Here is a 15,337-nt window from a genome sequence, read left to right as displayed (position 1 = left end):
CCCCAGGGTCCTGGGATCGAGCCCCGCATCGGGCTCCCTGCTCGGCGGGAAGTGTGCTTCTCCCTCCTCCACTCCCCCTGCTTATGTTCCCTCTCTCGCTGTCTCTCTCTCTGTTAAAAAATAAATGAAATCTTAAAAAAAAAAAAGAATGGTCAAATGTTTATGACTAAGAGGACTGGTTTGGAAAACAAGTAAAGGCTAAATAAACGGAACTTGAATTCATTCATTCTTTCAAAAACTATGGATAACCTGGGGCACCCGGGTGGCTCAGCGGGTTAAGCGTCCCACTCTTGATTTCGGCTCAGGTCATGATTTCAGGGTCGTGAGACTGAGCCCCGCGTCCAGCTCTACACTGAGCATGGAGCCTGCTTGGGATTCTCTCTTTCCCTCTCCACCGCCCCCCCTCCCAAGCTCTCTTACGTGTTCTCTCTCTCAAAAAAACAAAAAACTACAGATGACCTTTGAACAATGCAGAGGTTAGAGGCACCAACCAACTCCGCATAACCCCAGCAGTCCAAAATCCTCAGATAACTTTTCACTCCCCAAAAACTTAACTACTAATAACTACTGTTGACCGGAAGCCTTACTGATGACATAGTCTATTAATACATATTTTGTATGTTATATGTATTATATACGTATTCTTACAATAAAGTAAGCTGGAGAAAAAAAATGTTAAGAAAATCATAAGGAGGGCGCCTGGGTGGCTCAGTTGGTTAAGCGACTGCCTTCGGCTCAGGTCATGATCCTGGAGTCCCGGGATCGAGTCCCACATCGGGCTCCCTGCTCGGCAGGGAGTCTGCTTCTCCCTCTGACCCTCTTCCCTCTCGTGCTCTCTATCTCTCATTCTCTCTCTCTCAAATAAATAAATCTTTAAAAAAAAAAAAAGAAAATCGTAAGGAAAATACATTTACAGTACTGTACCATAAAAAATCCCCATATAAATGGACCCACACAGTTCAAACCCATGTTGTTCAGGGTCAACTGTATTTGAGTGCCTACTTTGTGCCAGGACTACTCTAGGCACTGGGGATATAGCAATGAACAAGACAAAGCCTCTGCCCTCATGAAGCTTACTATCCAACCCAAAAAACAAGTGAACAAATATGCAGGGAAGAATCACCTAAGTCAAGGCCTTCTTGTCCAGAAAGCAGTAGAGAGTGAAACAAGGGCCAGATTGTGATAGACTTTGCAGGCCTGCATCAAAAAGTTTGGACTTTAGGGGCGCCTGGGTGGCTCAGGTCATGATCCCAGGGTCCTGGGATCGAGCCCTGCATCATCAGGCTCCCTGCTCAGCAGGAAGCCTGCTTCTCCCTCCCCCACTCCCCCTGCTTGTGTTCCCTCTCTCGCTGTCTCTCTCTCTGTCAAATAAATAAATAAAATCTTAAAAAAAAAAAAAGTTTGGACTTTATTCTAAGTCAAAACAGAAATCATCAAAGAATTTTAAAAATGGGTAACAGGATCTGAGATTTTTTTTTTCAAGATGACTCTGCTCGCTACATATAGAATAGACAGAATTAGAAGCAGAGAGACCAGTTAAGGAGAGATATTACAAAAGCCTCAGCCAGAGCCAATCGAAGCCTTAGCTAGTTTGGCTTGAACTAGTTTCGATGATAAGCTAATCAGTTAGACATACTGAGTAAGACCCATCAGATTAATTTAAAATGAGGATAACAGTTCCACTTTCTCAGTGATTTTGACCAGTAAAGACAAACATTTCAATTTAAAAACAAGACTTCACTAAAACTAGGGGCGCCTGGGTGGCTCAGTCGTTAAGCATCTGCCTTAGGCTCAGGTCATGATGCCTGGGTCCTGGGATCGAGCCCCGCATCGGGCTCCCTGCTCCGCGGGAAGTGTGCTTCTCCCTCTCCCACTCCCCCTGCTTGTGTTCCCTCTCTTGCTGTGTCTCTCTCTGTCAAATAAATAAAATCTTAAAAAAAATATTTATAACACTTCACTAAACTAAATCTTGTGTACTTTTAATGTAGCTACATGATTTAGATAAAAAGTCATTAAGGTTCATGCTAATTTTACTGCAACAAGGGCATTTGTTAAGCATAGTAATGCAAATCTAGTTAAATACAAATTCTGGCGACAGAAGCTGACCATGAAAAATCATAACCTGAAGAACTAAGTTTTGCGTGGTCGCATTTTTAAGGATTTAAAAAATTTTGTTTTGTTTAAAGAATGGCAACTGACTTTTAACGTGGCCTGAATGGTCCCCATTATGTTCAATATTATTAAGATAAGGTGCACATGATATTCAAAATACTTTGGCTTTCTCTGCAAATACCTTAAAATTTATAGACAATCTAACTTCTTTGATATGAAAACTAAAGAGACAGTAAGCAATTAGTTCGCATTTAAGCCTGGACGGATCAGAATCCAGATTCTGGATGGGCCAAGAAAAGATCCATTTCACCTCCAGAGTACAGTATAGGTTTAGCCAACAGAATGTTGAAACCATTCACAACTATTTGGGAGCTTCAGTGAATGAAGCTGCTGCCGAGTGGTTCAGGGACAGTAACAGCAGTAAAATGTACTGAAGTGATAGAGAAGGAACAGACTTTACAACAATACCAGAGATGATGCTCCTTTTTTTTTTTTTGCTTTTCCCATTCCCCTTAACCATCTTAAAATGACAGACAACTAAATTACTATCACTTTTACCTTAAAAAGTGGGTTTCCTGATAAATCCATGTGTTAGACCAATTTATTTTTATTTTTTTATTAAAATAGCCTTGGTCTTATTTATGTTTACCCAGCATTTAAAGTGGTATAGCTAGGCTAGCAGCTGTCAAATATTTACATTAAATCTTCTAATGCTTCAAACATTTCCCCCCAAAATACCAGCTTTTATTTAACTAAATAAAGTTACATATTTCACATTAAGTATAATTCTAATATTTTTAAATGTGAAAAAAAATATATCTATGGTAACTGGCCTAAAGCTTTTAGGACAAACCTTTTCAAGAAAAATGTCTTCCTTAAAAACTAAGGCTTTCTTTTAGATCAGGTTCTCCCTGTGATCAAAAAGCTCATGCATGCACTTTTCTCAACTCTCCTATTTGCTTTCATATCTGCAGAACATGGCTTTTAATTTTTCTAACAAATTTCGAGTTCTTTTATGTATTTCTAAATAATACTGTTAACATTTTAATTTAAATGCCCTAAGGCTGAACAATGTATCTTAGATATATATAGCATTTCTATTTAGATGTTTTACAGACTAATTATATGTAATTGCTTCCTATATTCAAAAGTAAAACCAAAACATAAGATTTTTACTTTTAGAAAATTAGTATTGCAATTACTGTACTATAAAACTGTTTTATTACACAGTTAACGATCTGTTTTTTAAGTGGCTCATCTACTCACTTTCCCAACTTTATTCCAAATGCATCAGGTATGAATCGTATGTTAAGTAACACCTTCCTGAACTTTGTCAAGGAAATCCATGCAAAATACAGATTAAGATATAGTTAAAAATAAAGACTAAAATTCACAACTGCAAACCAAAAAGTAAACTGTGTCAAGCCAAGCTTACTTCCAAATTCTGATTTTAAAGACTTCTCCAACAGCAGGTGAACAGAGATTTCAATGAATATCAAAGAACACTACAGAAGAGGGTAAAAATGTGTTAGCCTTCTTCCTTGGGAGTGCAACAGAGTGACCTGTAGGGGCTACTCTAGGATGAAATGGGGTTTGAAACAGAATGCTTCAAAACATTAACTAATGTATAAACAAGCAATTCAGTCCTCCCAGCCCACTTTCCTATTTTAGTCCTACCAAATGAGTCATGTAACTAGCCAAGTGATATTAAGAAGTCCCTGTTGTTCTGTCCCCAAGTCAGTGAACAGAAGGCATTTCTCCTTTATTATATCTTCAAAAGGTGAAATCGAAGAATTTCTAGGGGGTCTTATGTGTATGTGTCAGTTTGGATCTCCTGTGTGCCTGTTATTTATGAATTAATTACCAAGTAGCTATACAATAAATAATGCTTAAAAGGGGGGGTTGGCTTTTGGTGACAATAATTCTCTCAACTAAAGGACCCTCCCCAGATAATTATTCATTCATTGAGCACTTGTATAACTTGAAGTTGAGAGTAAATTTTTGAGGAAATATCGAGGATACCAGGAGTTATTCCAACGCAAAGAGCAAGTAACGCCAAAAACAGGTGAATTGCGAGCACCAAAAAAAAAAAAAAAAAAAGCAGAACCCTGACCTTGCCGGCAAGTCGAACAGTTGGGCACCCCTCCCCCTAGCTTCCCCGGGAGCCGGTTCACGCCATCCCAATTGGTCAGTCGGCCTGTTCCAGCACCTGCCTGGCAGTGACAAGCGAATCTCCACGGAAGACAAGAGGGTCTGAAAAGGAAGCGGCCTCGGAAACGCTTTGAGGCCCAGGAGGAAAGGATTCCAAGCGGAAAAGGAGAAGACCTTCGGAGGGATGAGGCCGGCGGTCAGAGGCTCAGAGAGACAAGGCTTGCGAGGACGACTGGGGGTCAGGGGCCGGAGGTGTTAGCAGGGCCCGGGTGAGGTGAGAGGTTGAGGGCCGCCTGCGCGCCGCGGGAAGGGGACAGCTAGGGGGCTGGGAGGCCCGAGGGAGCGCAGAGGGGCGAGCAGGCCCGGGGCGGCAGGGGCTGCGGTGGCCCCGGCGCGCGGACTCACGTTCTCCCACCAGCAGGATCCGCACGTCTTTCTTCATGTCGGCGGCTCGCAGGGGCCGGGCTCGGCCCGCACGCATGGAGCGGACGCCTCTCGCCGGGAGCGCCTACCCCGCGGAGCCGCACTCCCAGCGCTGCCGGCACCGCCTGCCAGCCTCCCCCGCCGCCCCGCCCGATCCTCGGCCAGGGCCCGCCGCGCCGCCTCCTCGCCTGCTTCCCCGCTCGGGAGCCGGGACAGCTCCAGCTCCGCCTCCTCCGGCTCCGCGGGCGGCGGCGGCGGCGGCGGCGGCGGCAGGGCCGACGGGGCGCCGCGAGGGACAAGTGCTTTCGGAACGCGAACGCTCTCCGGGCCTGAGCGGCGCCCCCCGCGTCCGGCTCGCCGCAGCGCAGGGCCAGGGCGCCTCGCCCACCCTCCTCCCGGCCCCGGGGACCGCGGATACGCCGGGGGCTGGGAATTTGAGTGGCAGATCCGCTAGTCTGAGCCCCTTGATTTTGCAGAATTGGGGCAGGAAAAGGTACTTGTCCAAGGTCACACAGCTAGAGCTTGGCAGTGACTCAGGACGGCAATATTCTCACCAGACTATAATCGCCAGGAGGGCAGCGACCTGCCTACCTGGTTTTCGGTAGCATCCATACCTCATTGGACATAGCCCTCAGAAAATGCTTGATTGATGAAAGGGTGACTGGCTCCTGGGACAGAGCCTTTTTCACTACCCAAAGCCACCACCCTAGCTGCTTTTTGTCTGTGATGCTTACAAAATACAGTTCTAAATAATGACATTCTTTTTTACCTTGTCCTTGTAAACAGATTCATTTCTTTGTAGCAGACTAAATGACTTTCCTCTGCTCTCAGCCAAACTTAGTTTCTAAACCAAACTAAGCCACTTTCTGTGGTTTCCTTTGAGCAAGGTCCTCCCATACTAATCTTTAGTTAGGCTTGCTGAACATAATGCTGGACACATAGGTGACACTGGATAATAAACTATTACTGAGTTTTCTAATGTTGCCTTATTTCCTCCTGGCCCTCTCTCTCTGGAGGAATTTGTTGCTATCTGCATAATGTGCCTTTTTTTTTCTATCTTAAATATTACATAGTAAGTTTTTAGAGGAAATAAAGTGTGTGTAATACAATCCCCCTTTCTCCTAGAAGAAGCCATAGGGTGTTGGTGTAGCAGTTAAGAGCTGCTGACATACTGCAGGGGATTGAATCCAGATCCATTACCTAATGAGGTATGTGATCCTGAGTAAGTGCTTTTACATCTCCAACCTGTCCATTCTGTAACGCGGCAATAATGATAACAATACTTATCTCTTCAGGTGGTTTTGAAGAATAAGTAAGATAATAAACGTCAAACATCTGGTACAGTGCCAGACTCCATACTTGCTCTGTTGATCTCAGCTACCATTGTTATAGGGAAGTTGAAAAGTTACAAGCCACAGGCTTTGAGGCAAATACATCGTTACAACAGTATTTTGCCTCTTAGTATAATGATGTCCCTAAGGAGCATAGGAGAGGAAGCCCTTCCAAAAAACACTCTGTGATATAAGGAGGGAGATAAGGGAGATACACTCCTTGCTCGCAGGGAGATAATGAAGTCCTATTCCAGGATGGATGCAAATGTGAAATCCAGGAGTCTTTTTTTTTTTTTTGTAAGATCTTATTTATTTGAGAGACAGAGCATAAGCAGAGGGAGCTGCAGGCAGAGGAAGAAGGAGGCTCCCCGCTGAGCAAGGAGCCCGATGCAGGACTCGATCCCAGGACCCTGGGATCATGACTTGAGCCCAAGGCAGACACTTAACCGACTGAGCCACCCAGCTGTCCCAAAATTTGGGAGTCTTGATAACCCAATCTTTCAGGGGAAAGGATTCCTCTGAATTTTAGTATTACATGATGATTGAGTTGAAAAGACCCCTACAGAGCACTCCACTCTCATTACTCTATAGGTAAAAGCAAGACCCAGAGAGATACCATGACTTGCCAAAGGCAGGGCAGCTGAGACTGAGCCGGGCTCTACCATCCTTAGTGTGTGACTCTGGGCAAGTCACATCACCTGTTGCCTCCGTTTACTCTCTCCCAAACGAAGACTATCATTTCTTCCCAGCCTCCGACCTTATGGAGTTTTTTGGAGGATCCCATGAAATAATTTATGTGAAAAAACTTTTTCTTAAAAAAGTATGTTACACAAATATTAGACTACAAAGGACAAAGGCCCTTTACAGAGGGGCAAATTCTTCAGGGCACTGCCCGCTCCAAGCAACGCTCTGTAAAGAATCTCGATCCCAGGAGTGCTGCAATAGCATTACCAGCTGATGATGGTGTTAGTTCTGAGGGACTTCTCCAGGAGCATGGGAAGAGACAAGGCCTTCATGGTGTTGTACATGTGTACCAGCATGTACAGCTTTGGCATCTCTATTAATTGAAATGTTTGGAAGGCAGGGGACTAAGAAGAGTTTATTTGGCAGGGCAATATCACAGAGTTAATACTGGGAACTCCTTTGTCAATAAAACCTACTTAAAAACCCACAGTCGGCGCGCCTGGGTGGCTCAGTTGGTTGAGCGTCTGCCTTTGGCTCAGGTCATGATCTGGGGTCCTGGGATCGAGCCCTGCATTGGGCTCCCGGCTCCGTGGGAAGCCTGCTTCTCCCTCTCCCTCTGCCCCTCCCCCGGCTTGGGTTCTCTCACTCTCTCTCCGTCAAATAAATAAACCTTAAAAAAAAAAAAAATCCAGACTCAAGGGCTGCAGAAAAGAGACAACCAACCACCACTTTCAGTAGGCAACAACGAATGGTTTGTACAAACGGAGACCAACACTCATTAAAGTGAGGGAGAGGGTATCTGGGCCTCCTGGGCAATGTAAATTTCTTCTTACAGCTCCTCTCCATCTACCGATCAACTATACTTCTGGAGCTTTGGCCCCCTGCCCTCCCTTGATATGCCCTTCTCATAATATTAACAGGCATCCATCAGGGGTCACTGTGAAGTTCTCCAGGAGACAGCACAGTTCAGGGGTTAAGAGCAGGGACTCGAGTCTGCCCGCCTAGGTCTGAAACTCAGCTTTGCCAGTAACTAGTTGTGCATCATCAAGCAAATTGCTTAACTTCTCTGTAACTCATCTGCTAAATGGTAATAACACCTCATGGAATTGTAATGAAGATTAAATGTGTTACTAGTAGGAAAACACTTAGAATAGTGCATGGTACATGGTCAGTGATTTACAAATGTTGAATAAAGTAAATTGTGAAGAAAGTGACTTCCGTACACCTCTCTGAGCCTAAGTATAGAGGCACATGATGACACACTGCAGCAAAACATAAGCCAGGGAATGGAGTTGTTGGCAGTGGGATTTACTGTCGGGATGTTACAGACTGATTACTGTATATTAAGTATGTTGGATAGAGCCAAGAAGACAGATTGGAATCTAGAAAGCACTGATGGAATTTTCCTCCAGAACACTGCTAGGAAGGAGCTCTACCATCACAAAACAAATTTCTTGCCTCCTCAACTGTACAGGGGACATAAGAAGGTCTGAACAAAGTACTCTTGCCAGGAGATAACAGGATCCATCTTTTATGTCTGTCAAAGGAGGAGCTTGCCACATAGTCTCTCTCTGCATCCCAGGACAGGGGAACACCCAGAGCCAGTGGGTAGAAGATGACTGACATTGGGTGGGAGAAGAGGCTGGTTTCTGATTGGTGAGTTAGTCACAGTCCTGGGCAGGAGGCCAAGTCAGACTCGGGCTGGCATTGGTCCCACTCCTCAGATCCTTCTATCAAGTTAAACCCAAAGTAGCATTCATCACCCACCCATTCTTCACTTTTGTCTCCCATTCCGCCCAGGAAGACTTCCTTTTTCCCTGTCAAGCCTGCTCTGCTGGAGCAGAAAAGTCCAATGCCTTGATACAGAGTAAATACTTTATCTTGCCTTCTAATGCACTTGTTCTTGGCTCATTGTTCAAACATCCATGTCCTCTGCGTAGTCACATGGACGGGTCTCTAGAGGACAGAGATTCTGTTTGCTTGATTAGGCTAGAAGGTACATCACTCAGCACAATTACTTATTAAAAGGCATTTGAAAACTAACCATGTTGAAAGGCAATTTTTCCACATAGGACCCTCATCCTTTAACACAGCATAACTTAGAGTTGTGGAATCACTAGGTTGTACACTTGAAACTGATGTAACAATTGTGTATCAACTATACTAAAAAAAAACCTCCACTCTACAGCATACAAATGCTTTATTTTACAGGTTCTCTTTAGCTTTTGAAAAATGAAGGGATATTTTAAGTATTGAAGAACTGGATACTTTTTATAACACTCAACAAGACAGTACAGGCTGATTTTTGTCTAAAAAAAAAATCCTCATGTATTGATGAGGTTGCACCCAGTTTTCTTCTTAATTTTCTTAAGCTCCTTTCAAATACAGACAGTAAAACAAAAACCCTCAATTAAGAGATAATTGTTACTGAGAAGCCTCTCAGACCCATCCTCCCCACACATGGTCTGAATTCCCTTAGGGAATGGGTAAGTGCATGGGCCCTGGAGCCTACCTTTCATCTCCAACACTTTGCTAGCTGGGCAAACATTGGGCAAGTTACAGAACCTCTCTGAAAAACATAAACCTCATCTGCAAAATGGAGCTATCTCATAGGGCTTTTTGATAATTAAATAAAGTCCAGGTAAAGCATTTATCACATTGTTTAACACATAGATCATGCTCACATATCACTGTTCACTGCATTTTTTAATTTGGAATTCATTTGCTGACATGCGTCATTTTCCCAAGGGCAAATTGATTAGCCTGCCCACTCAAATTGTAAACTCCAAAAGGCAAAAGTGCATTTAATATAACTTTTGATCACTGTAAAGACATTAAAAGTTTTACTGACTTATTATAAATATCAACTGGTGATTCTCAGAACTTTTTAGGCCACAGGCTATTTCTGCAAAACAAAAAATTCCATAAATAGTAAATTTATAATTTCTGTTTATTTCTGCAAAGAAATCACCACAATTAAATATATTCCAAGAAAATAATCAAAAGAAGAAAAAAATATATACATATACATATTCTATTTAGAGGAACATTACACAACAGTTAAAAATGGAAAAGCATACAATTATAGGGGAATAAATTAAGTATGGCATAAAATTATTGGAATGTCTGCAGTCATTATGGCACCTGGCTGGCTCAGTTGGTAGAGCATATGACCCTTGATCTCAGGGTCATGAGTTCAAGCCCCACATTGGGTACAGAGATTACTTTAAAATTAAATAAATACGGGGCACCTGGGTGGCTCAGTCAGCTAAGCGTCTGCCTTCGGCTCAGGTCATGATCCCAGGGTCCTGGGATCGAGTCTCCAGTCGGGCTCCTTGCTGAGCCTGCTTCTCCCTCTCCCTCTGCTGCTCCCCCAACTTGTGCTCACTCTCTCTCTGTGTCAAATAAATAAATAAAATCTTTAAATAAATAAATAAATAAATAAGTACATTGGAGAACATTTGCAGTCATTAAAACTAATGACTATTATAGATATGGAGGGGCGCCTGGGTGGCTTAGTCCGTTTAGCGTCTGACTTCAGCTTGGGTCATGATCTCGGGGTCCTGGGATTGAGCCCCATGTCAGGCTCCCTGCTCAGCGGGGAATCTGCTTGTCTCTCTCCCTCTCCCTCGGTCTCCCCCCTTTGCCCTCCCCCACTGCTCCGTCTCTTTCAAATAAATAAAATCTTTTAAGAAAAAGATAAGGAATTTACAAAATAAGTGAAAAAATAAAAATATAAAACCACATATATAATTACAGCTGTATAAAAATGAAATATATATTCGTTTATCCTCTATACTTCTGTAGTTTTGAACTTTTACAAGCATGTACGTGTGTTCATCGGGTAATTAAAAACGAATGGATGTACATAAATATTAGATGAGAGTACAAAGAAAGGAAAAATGTATTAAAGATTATGAATTAATTTTTAGTACAACCATCTTTGGTAAAATGTCAAAGTTAATTTAATAATATCTTTTAAATAAAATTAATAGAAATATTTAGAAGAGGGGTGCCTGGGTGGCTCAGTCGGTTAAGCATCTGCCTTCAGCTCAGGTCATGATTCCAGGGGCCTAGGATCGAGTCCCGCATCTGGCTCCCTGCCCCCCCCACCCATTCTCTCTCTCTCTCTTGCTCTCTCTCTTAAATAAATAAATAAAATCTTAAAAAAAAATTAAAGAACTATTTAGAAGAATAGCAACGCTTTGAGACACTAATGTAGGATATCATGTTTATTAAGTCATTTAACAAGTATTTACTGTCTCTACCATGTGTGAGGCTCTGGGCTGTGCTCTGTGCTAGGAGCACAGTAATGAACAACACCAATATGTTATAGACAAAGCAGCTCGTCTTTAGGCACCCATCCTATCACCAGAATCCTCCAAATCATTCCCTATGTACCCACACCTTTCAAAAACCTTCCACAAAAGGTGGCATCTCATAATCTAAATCTTTACCTCCCCTAGCCAAAACCAGCGGACCCTGTGACTGTGTCGCATTCCTCTGGTAGTCTGCTCTTCCGATAGGACTGTGTTAACAGATGACCCCCAGGCAACACCATGCCTTAACCCAGCAAAAATGCAAATATCCCCCAGAGAGCTTCTAGGAAAAAATACCATGGTTTTAGCCCGAGGGGCCTTCCTGATGGCTCCTGGTTTTAGTGGGTCTGCTTTGATCTGATCTGAACGGGTTGTGCACCATTTTCAACAGAGATCTCCCTCTGGACAAGGGGGAGGACACTACAGGCCAAGTAGGCTGGATGCACAAAAGTACATGATGTGACACAAAGCAAGGTGGCTGGGGTGGAGAGTGTGTGGGGGAAGATGACAGGAAATGGGGCTAGAGGTAGGGAAGAGTGAAGGTAGGAAGTGGAACTTTCTGCTGGAGGCACTGGGGAGCCCTAGGGAGTTTTAAGTGGAGGAGCACATCTGATTTGTGTTCAGGGAAGCTCACGTTAGTAGAATGAGAACAGATGGGAAGGGGATTCTAACTAGAGACAGAGGGGCTCGAATTAAAATAATCCAGCAGAGGGGCACCTGGGTGGCTCAGTCAGTTGGGCATCTGCCTTAGGCTCAGGTCATGATCCTGGTGTCCTGGGATCAAGCCCCGAGTTGTGTTCCCTGCTTGGTGGGGAGCCTACTTCTTCCTCTCCTGTTCCCCCTGCTTCTGCTCTCTCTCTCTCTCTCTCTTTAAAAAAAGAAAATAATAATAATAAAATAAAATAATCCGGCAGAGAAGTGATTAGAGTCTGAACCAGAGTAGATGCAGAGGGAGGCGGAGGGGGCCGGGGCTGGGATGATTTGAGAAGGCAGAATCCAGTGTCACAACCTGGTGACTAATTGTGCAGAAGGTGGTGAAGAAAAGATCCTGTGGTAACTCCAAGACACTGTGTCCTGACCAAAGGCAGAAGGCTTTCTCCCCAGAGCATATTAATTTCGAAAAATAAAGGTGAAAAGACTTCACTGAGCAGGGAGGGAAGACACAGTCTTCCATAGAGCACCAGCCCAATCTCTTAGAACTATGTTACCCTAAATCGTGGAACGAGATAATTATAGATGGTGCAGGGACATTTGAAATGATGACCCCTGTGGCCAGAATGTTTTTCCCTTTTGTATTATGTTTCTGTCCTAATTAAGTCAAGGTGAAAGCCTCAGTAAATCTATAATACCTGATAATCTCCACTTGTGAGCGCATGCACGAGAGAGAGAGAGAGAGAGAGAGAGAGAGAGAGGGAGAGAACGCATGAAAGCCAGCTCCAGAGCAAGCCTCGGGGTCAGAGCCTTATAGGACAGAACCAAGCCACTCACATTGTTTTTGTTTTCCGTGAAACATATATTTAGGGTTACTCCTTTAAGACACAGGATTCTGATTCCCATCTACATAATTTTTTTTAAGTTTTCCTTTTGAAATAAATGTACCTGAGGGGGGTTAGTGAGTTGGTTTAGGAAAAAATATTAAGTAAAAAATGGTGCAGGAGATATGCAAGTGTGACAAGAATCATGGCACATAAAAGACTGAAACTTGGGAAACAGTGTCCTGAGAAAGCCTATGGCTGGTTAGGAAAGTAAACCCCAAATCAGAACAAATCTTTAATTATAATTAAAGAAGACTGCACTCTTCTGGAAGGACACAAAATCATGCAGTGACTAGGGTTTGGGGTTTTTTTTAATATTTTGTTTTATTTATTTATTATTTTATTTATTTATTTGACAGAGAGAGAGAGAGAGAGAGAAGAGCAGGGGGAGAGGGAGAAAGAGGCTCACTGTGGAGCAGAGAGCCCGACGCAGGACTGGATCCCAAGATACTGAGATCATGACCGGAGCCCAACCGACTGAGCCACCCAGGCGCCCCGTAAAAAATATTTTATTTTTAAGTAATCTCTACACCCAACATGGGGCTCGAACACACAAACCCCAAATCAAGAGTCACATGCTCCACTGACAGAGCCAGGCAGGCGCCCCTTGCGGTGATTATGCTTTTGAGCAATTACGAATGAGGGTGAATTTGGGTTTGAATAGTGTAGGTTTGGGGCTGAGGGCTTAGGCAGGAGTGGGGAATGATGGAGCTGAGCATATGGGAAGGAAAATTCTCCCTTCCTGTCAAAAGCCCCAAGTGCCCCTGGGGAAGGAATTTTTCCTTCAACCACAGCAAAAGGTACCTGAGGTAACTCCAAAGAGCAGCATTTTGCCGCTTGTTTCTGCAATCAGCGAGGAAATAAAGTCTTCAAATTAAACTTTTCCAGAAAAAAATGTATTCGAGGGAGGAAAAGTAAGGGACAGATGGATATAACTGTATGAGAGATTGCTGTGAGTCTAAGAAGGTGGTGGCTTCCCGGTGGGTAAGTGGTTCTTCTAGGAACCCAAAGCCCTGGACCCCAGTAATGGGAACAGCCATGCCTTCCAGTAGGTGCCTCCTCCCCAGCGGGTGAAGAGTGTGTGTGAGGCAGAGGGGAAGAGAGAGGGAGAGATAGACAGAAGTGGCTGTTGTCACTGACATTACTCCCTTCTCCCTGACCCCCAGAAAAAAAGCACTTCACAGAGACAAGCCTCCAAGAAAACAAGGGTTTTTGAGAGGAACGTCGGCAGAGGAGGTGAGAAGCTGCCCCAGGAGTCCTCAGTGCTCTCCCCATGAGCTTTTGCCTCTCCATGGGACGTCTTTCCAGCCTGATCCGTGTGGATGATTCCTTCCCCCACATAGTATAGATCCAAGTGAGAGGTCCTTCACCCACTGGCATTCCAGCTTCGTTAGTTCTTTCTTCTTCTTCTTCTTCTTTTTTTTTTAAGATTTATTTATTTGACAGAGAGAGACATAGCGAGAGAGGAAACACAAGCAGGGGGAGTGAGAGAGGGAGAAGCAGGCTCCCCGCTGAGCAGGGAGCCCAATGTGGGGCTCGATCCCAGGACCCCCAGACCATGACCTGAGCCGAAGGCAGACGTTTAACAACTGAGCCACCCAGGCACCCCTCAGCTTCGTTATTTCTATTCTGGAGGATTTTTGTTTTGTTCTGTTTGAGGAAGGGTACCACTTTGCACAGTGTCCCAGAAAGCTGATTGCTGACCAAAAACTCAAGACAAAAGCAAAGAAGCAGAGGGCTAACCTTCATTCTCTACCTTTCTGATTCTTATGCTTCCACTCTAGTTTGGGAAAATCATGTGACCAGGCAACAAACTCCGTGCTCAAAGAGGCCCCATTATCCAAACCACCAGACGGGATGGTATTTAACCAAAGCACCGCAAGACGCTAAAAACCCTGGCCTCTGAATTCTCAGTCTTAGTACTTTTAAAGGGCGAACACCAAGGTGACCCTGGGTGAGAAGATAAAAGCTCCACGATGCAGCAAGTGAGAACTAAGAGCCCTTTAACGGTCAACTGGCACAAAGAGAGAGGTCTTGTCCTTACTCAGACAACCCAAGACCACTCTACTAACCGAGGACCGCCACCACCACCAGGCAGAAAAAAACAGTACCTCGTGGTTCTAGGGATAGCTGTGTCCCATCAGAGTGGAAGGCCAGGTCCTGGCTCAGCACAGGACCTTATCAGAGGGTATTAAGGTTAGAGACTCGAGAAGTGGGGGGAAAGTGGGCCTGGTCCCTGCTCTGCCAGCTGACCAGCCCTGGACAAACCGCTAACCCCGTCTGGAACCCTGCTTCCTGGTGTGTTACATCATGTACGGTGGTCGTGAGGCTAGAGAGCAAATTAATAGAACATGTGGAGGAATTTGGCTTGGCCCTGTTTTTGAGGACATGTATATAAATTAGATGTGAATCTCAAGATGTTAGAGGCCAAGGTGCACTGGAGGCTGACATAACTCTGTCATTGCTGTGGTTACAATTGTCCTGGCATTTTCCCAGTTCCCTTACCTATTACTTTAATTCTTTCAGCAACACTTTGAGGAAGCTAAGGAAGGGTAAATAAGGGGCACCTGGGTGGCTCAGTTGCTTAAGCGACTGCCTTCGGCTCAGGTCATGATCCTGGAGTCCCGGGAGGGAGTCCTGCATCGGGCTCCCTGCTCGGCAGGGAGTCTGCTTCTCCTTCTGACCCTCCCCCCACTCATGTGCTCTCTCTCGCTCTCTCTCTCTCTCTCAAATAAATAAAATCTTTAAAAAAAAGTTAAAAAAAAGGAAGGGCAAATAATAA

General features: G+C 44.3%; 1 protein-coding gene across 7 annotated transcripts in view; it reads right to left on the bottom strand.

Annotated features, from left to right (window-relative positions):
- Positions 1 to 5,137, bottom strand: part of RHOT1 (ras homolog family member T1) — a 59,435-nt gene extending 54,298 nt beyond the window's left edge. For 6 of the 7 annotated variants that reach the window (XM_073879411.1, XM_025851214.2, XM_025851216.2 and 3 more), the window contains exon 1: positions 4,669 to 4,880. In XM_073879411.1, coding sequence (XP_073735512.1) covers positions 4,669 to 4,744 — 76 coding nt within the window. In that variant the 5' untranslated portion in view covers positions 4,745 to 4,880. Of the gene's footprint in view, positions 1 to 4,668 lie in introns of all 7 variants that reach the window. The other variant, XM_073879413.1, reaches the window with a different exon arrangement.
- Between the last annotated feature and the right edge of the window lie 10,200 nt (positions 5,138 to 15,337).

Source organism: Callorhinus ursinus, unplaced genomic scaffold, assembly GCF_003265705.2.
Source record: "Callorhinus ursinus isolate GAN/ISIS: 27379988/994484 unplaced genomic scaffold, GSC_fseal_2.0 scaffold34, whole genome shotgun sequence".
In the NCBI taxonomy this organism is placed as follows: Eukaryota; Metazoa; Chordata; class Mammalia; order Carnivora; family Otariidae; genus Callorhinus; species Callorhinus ursinus.
The sequence above is the reverse complement of the archived record's forward strand: the minus strand, read 5'-3'. Positions and strand labels throughout refer to the sequence as shown.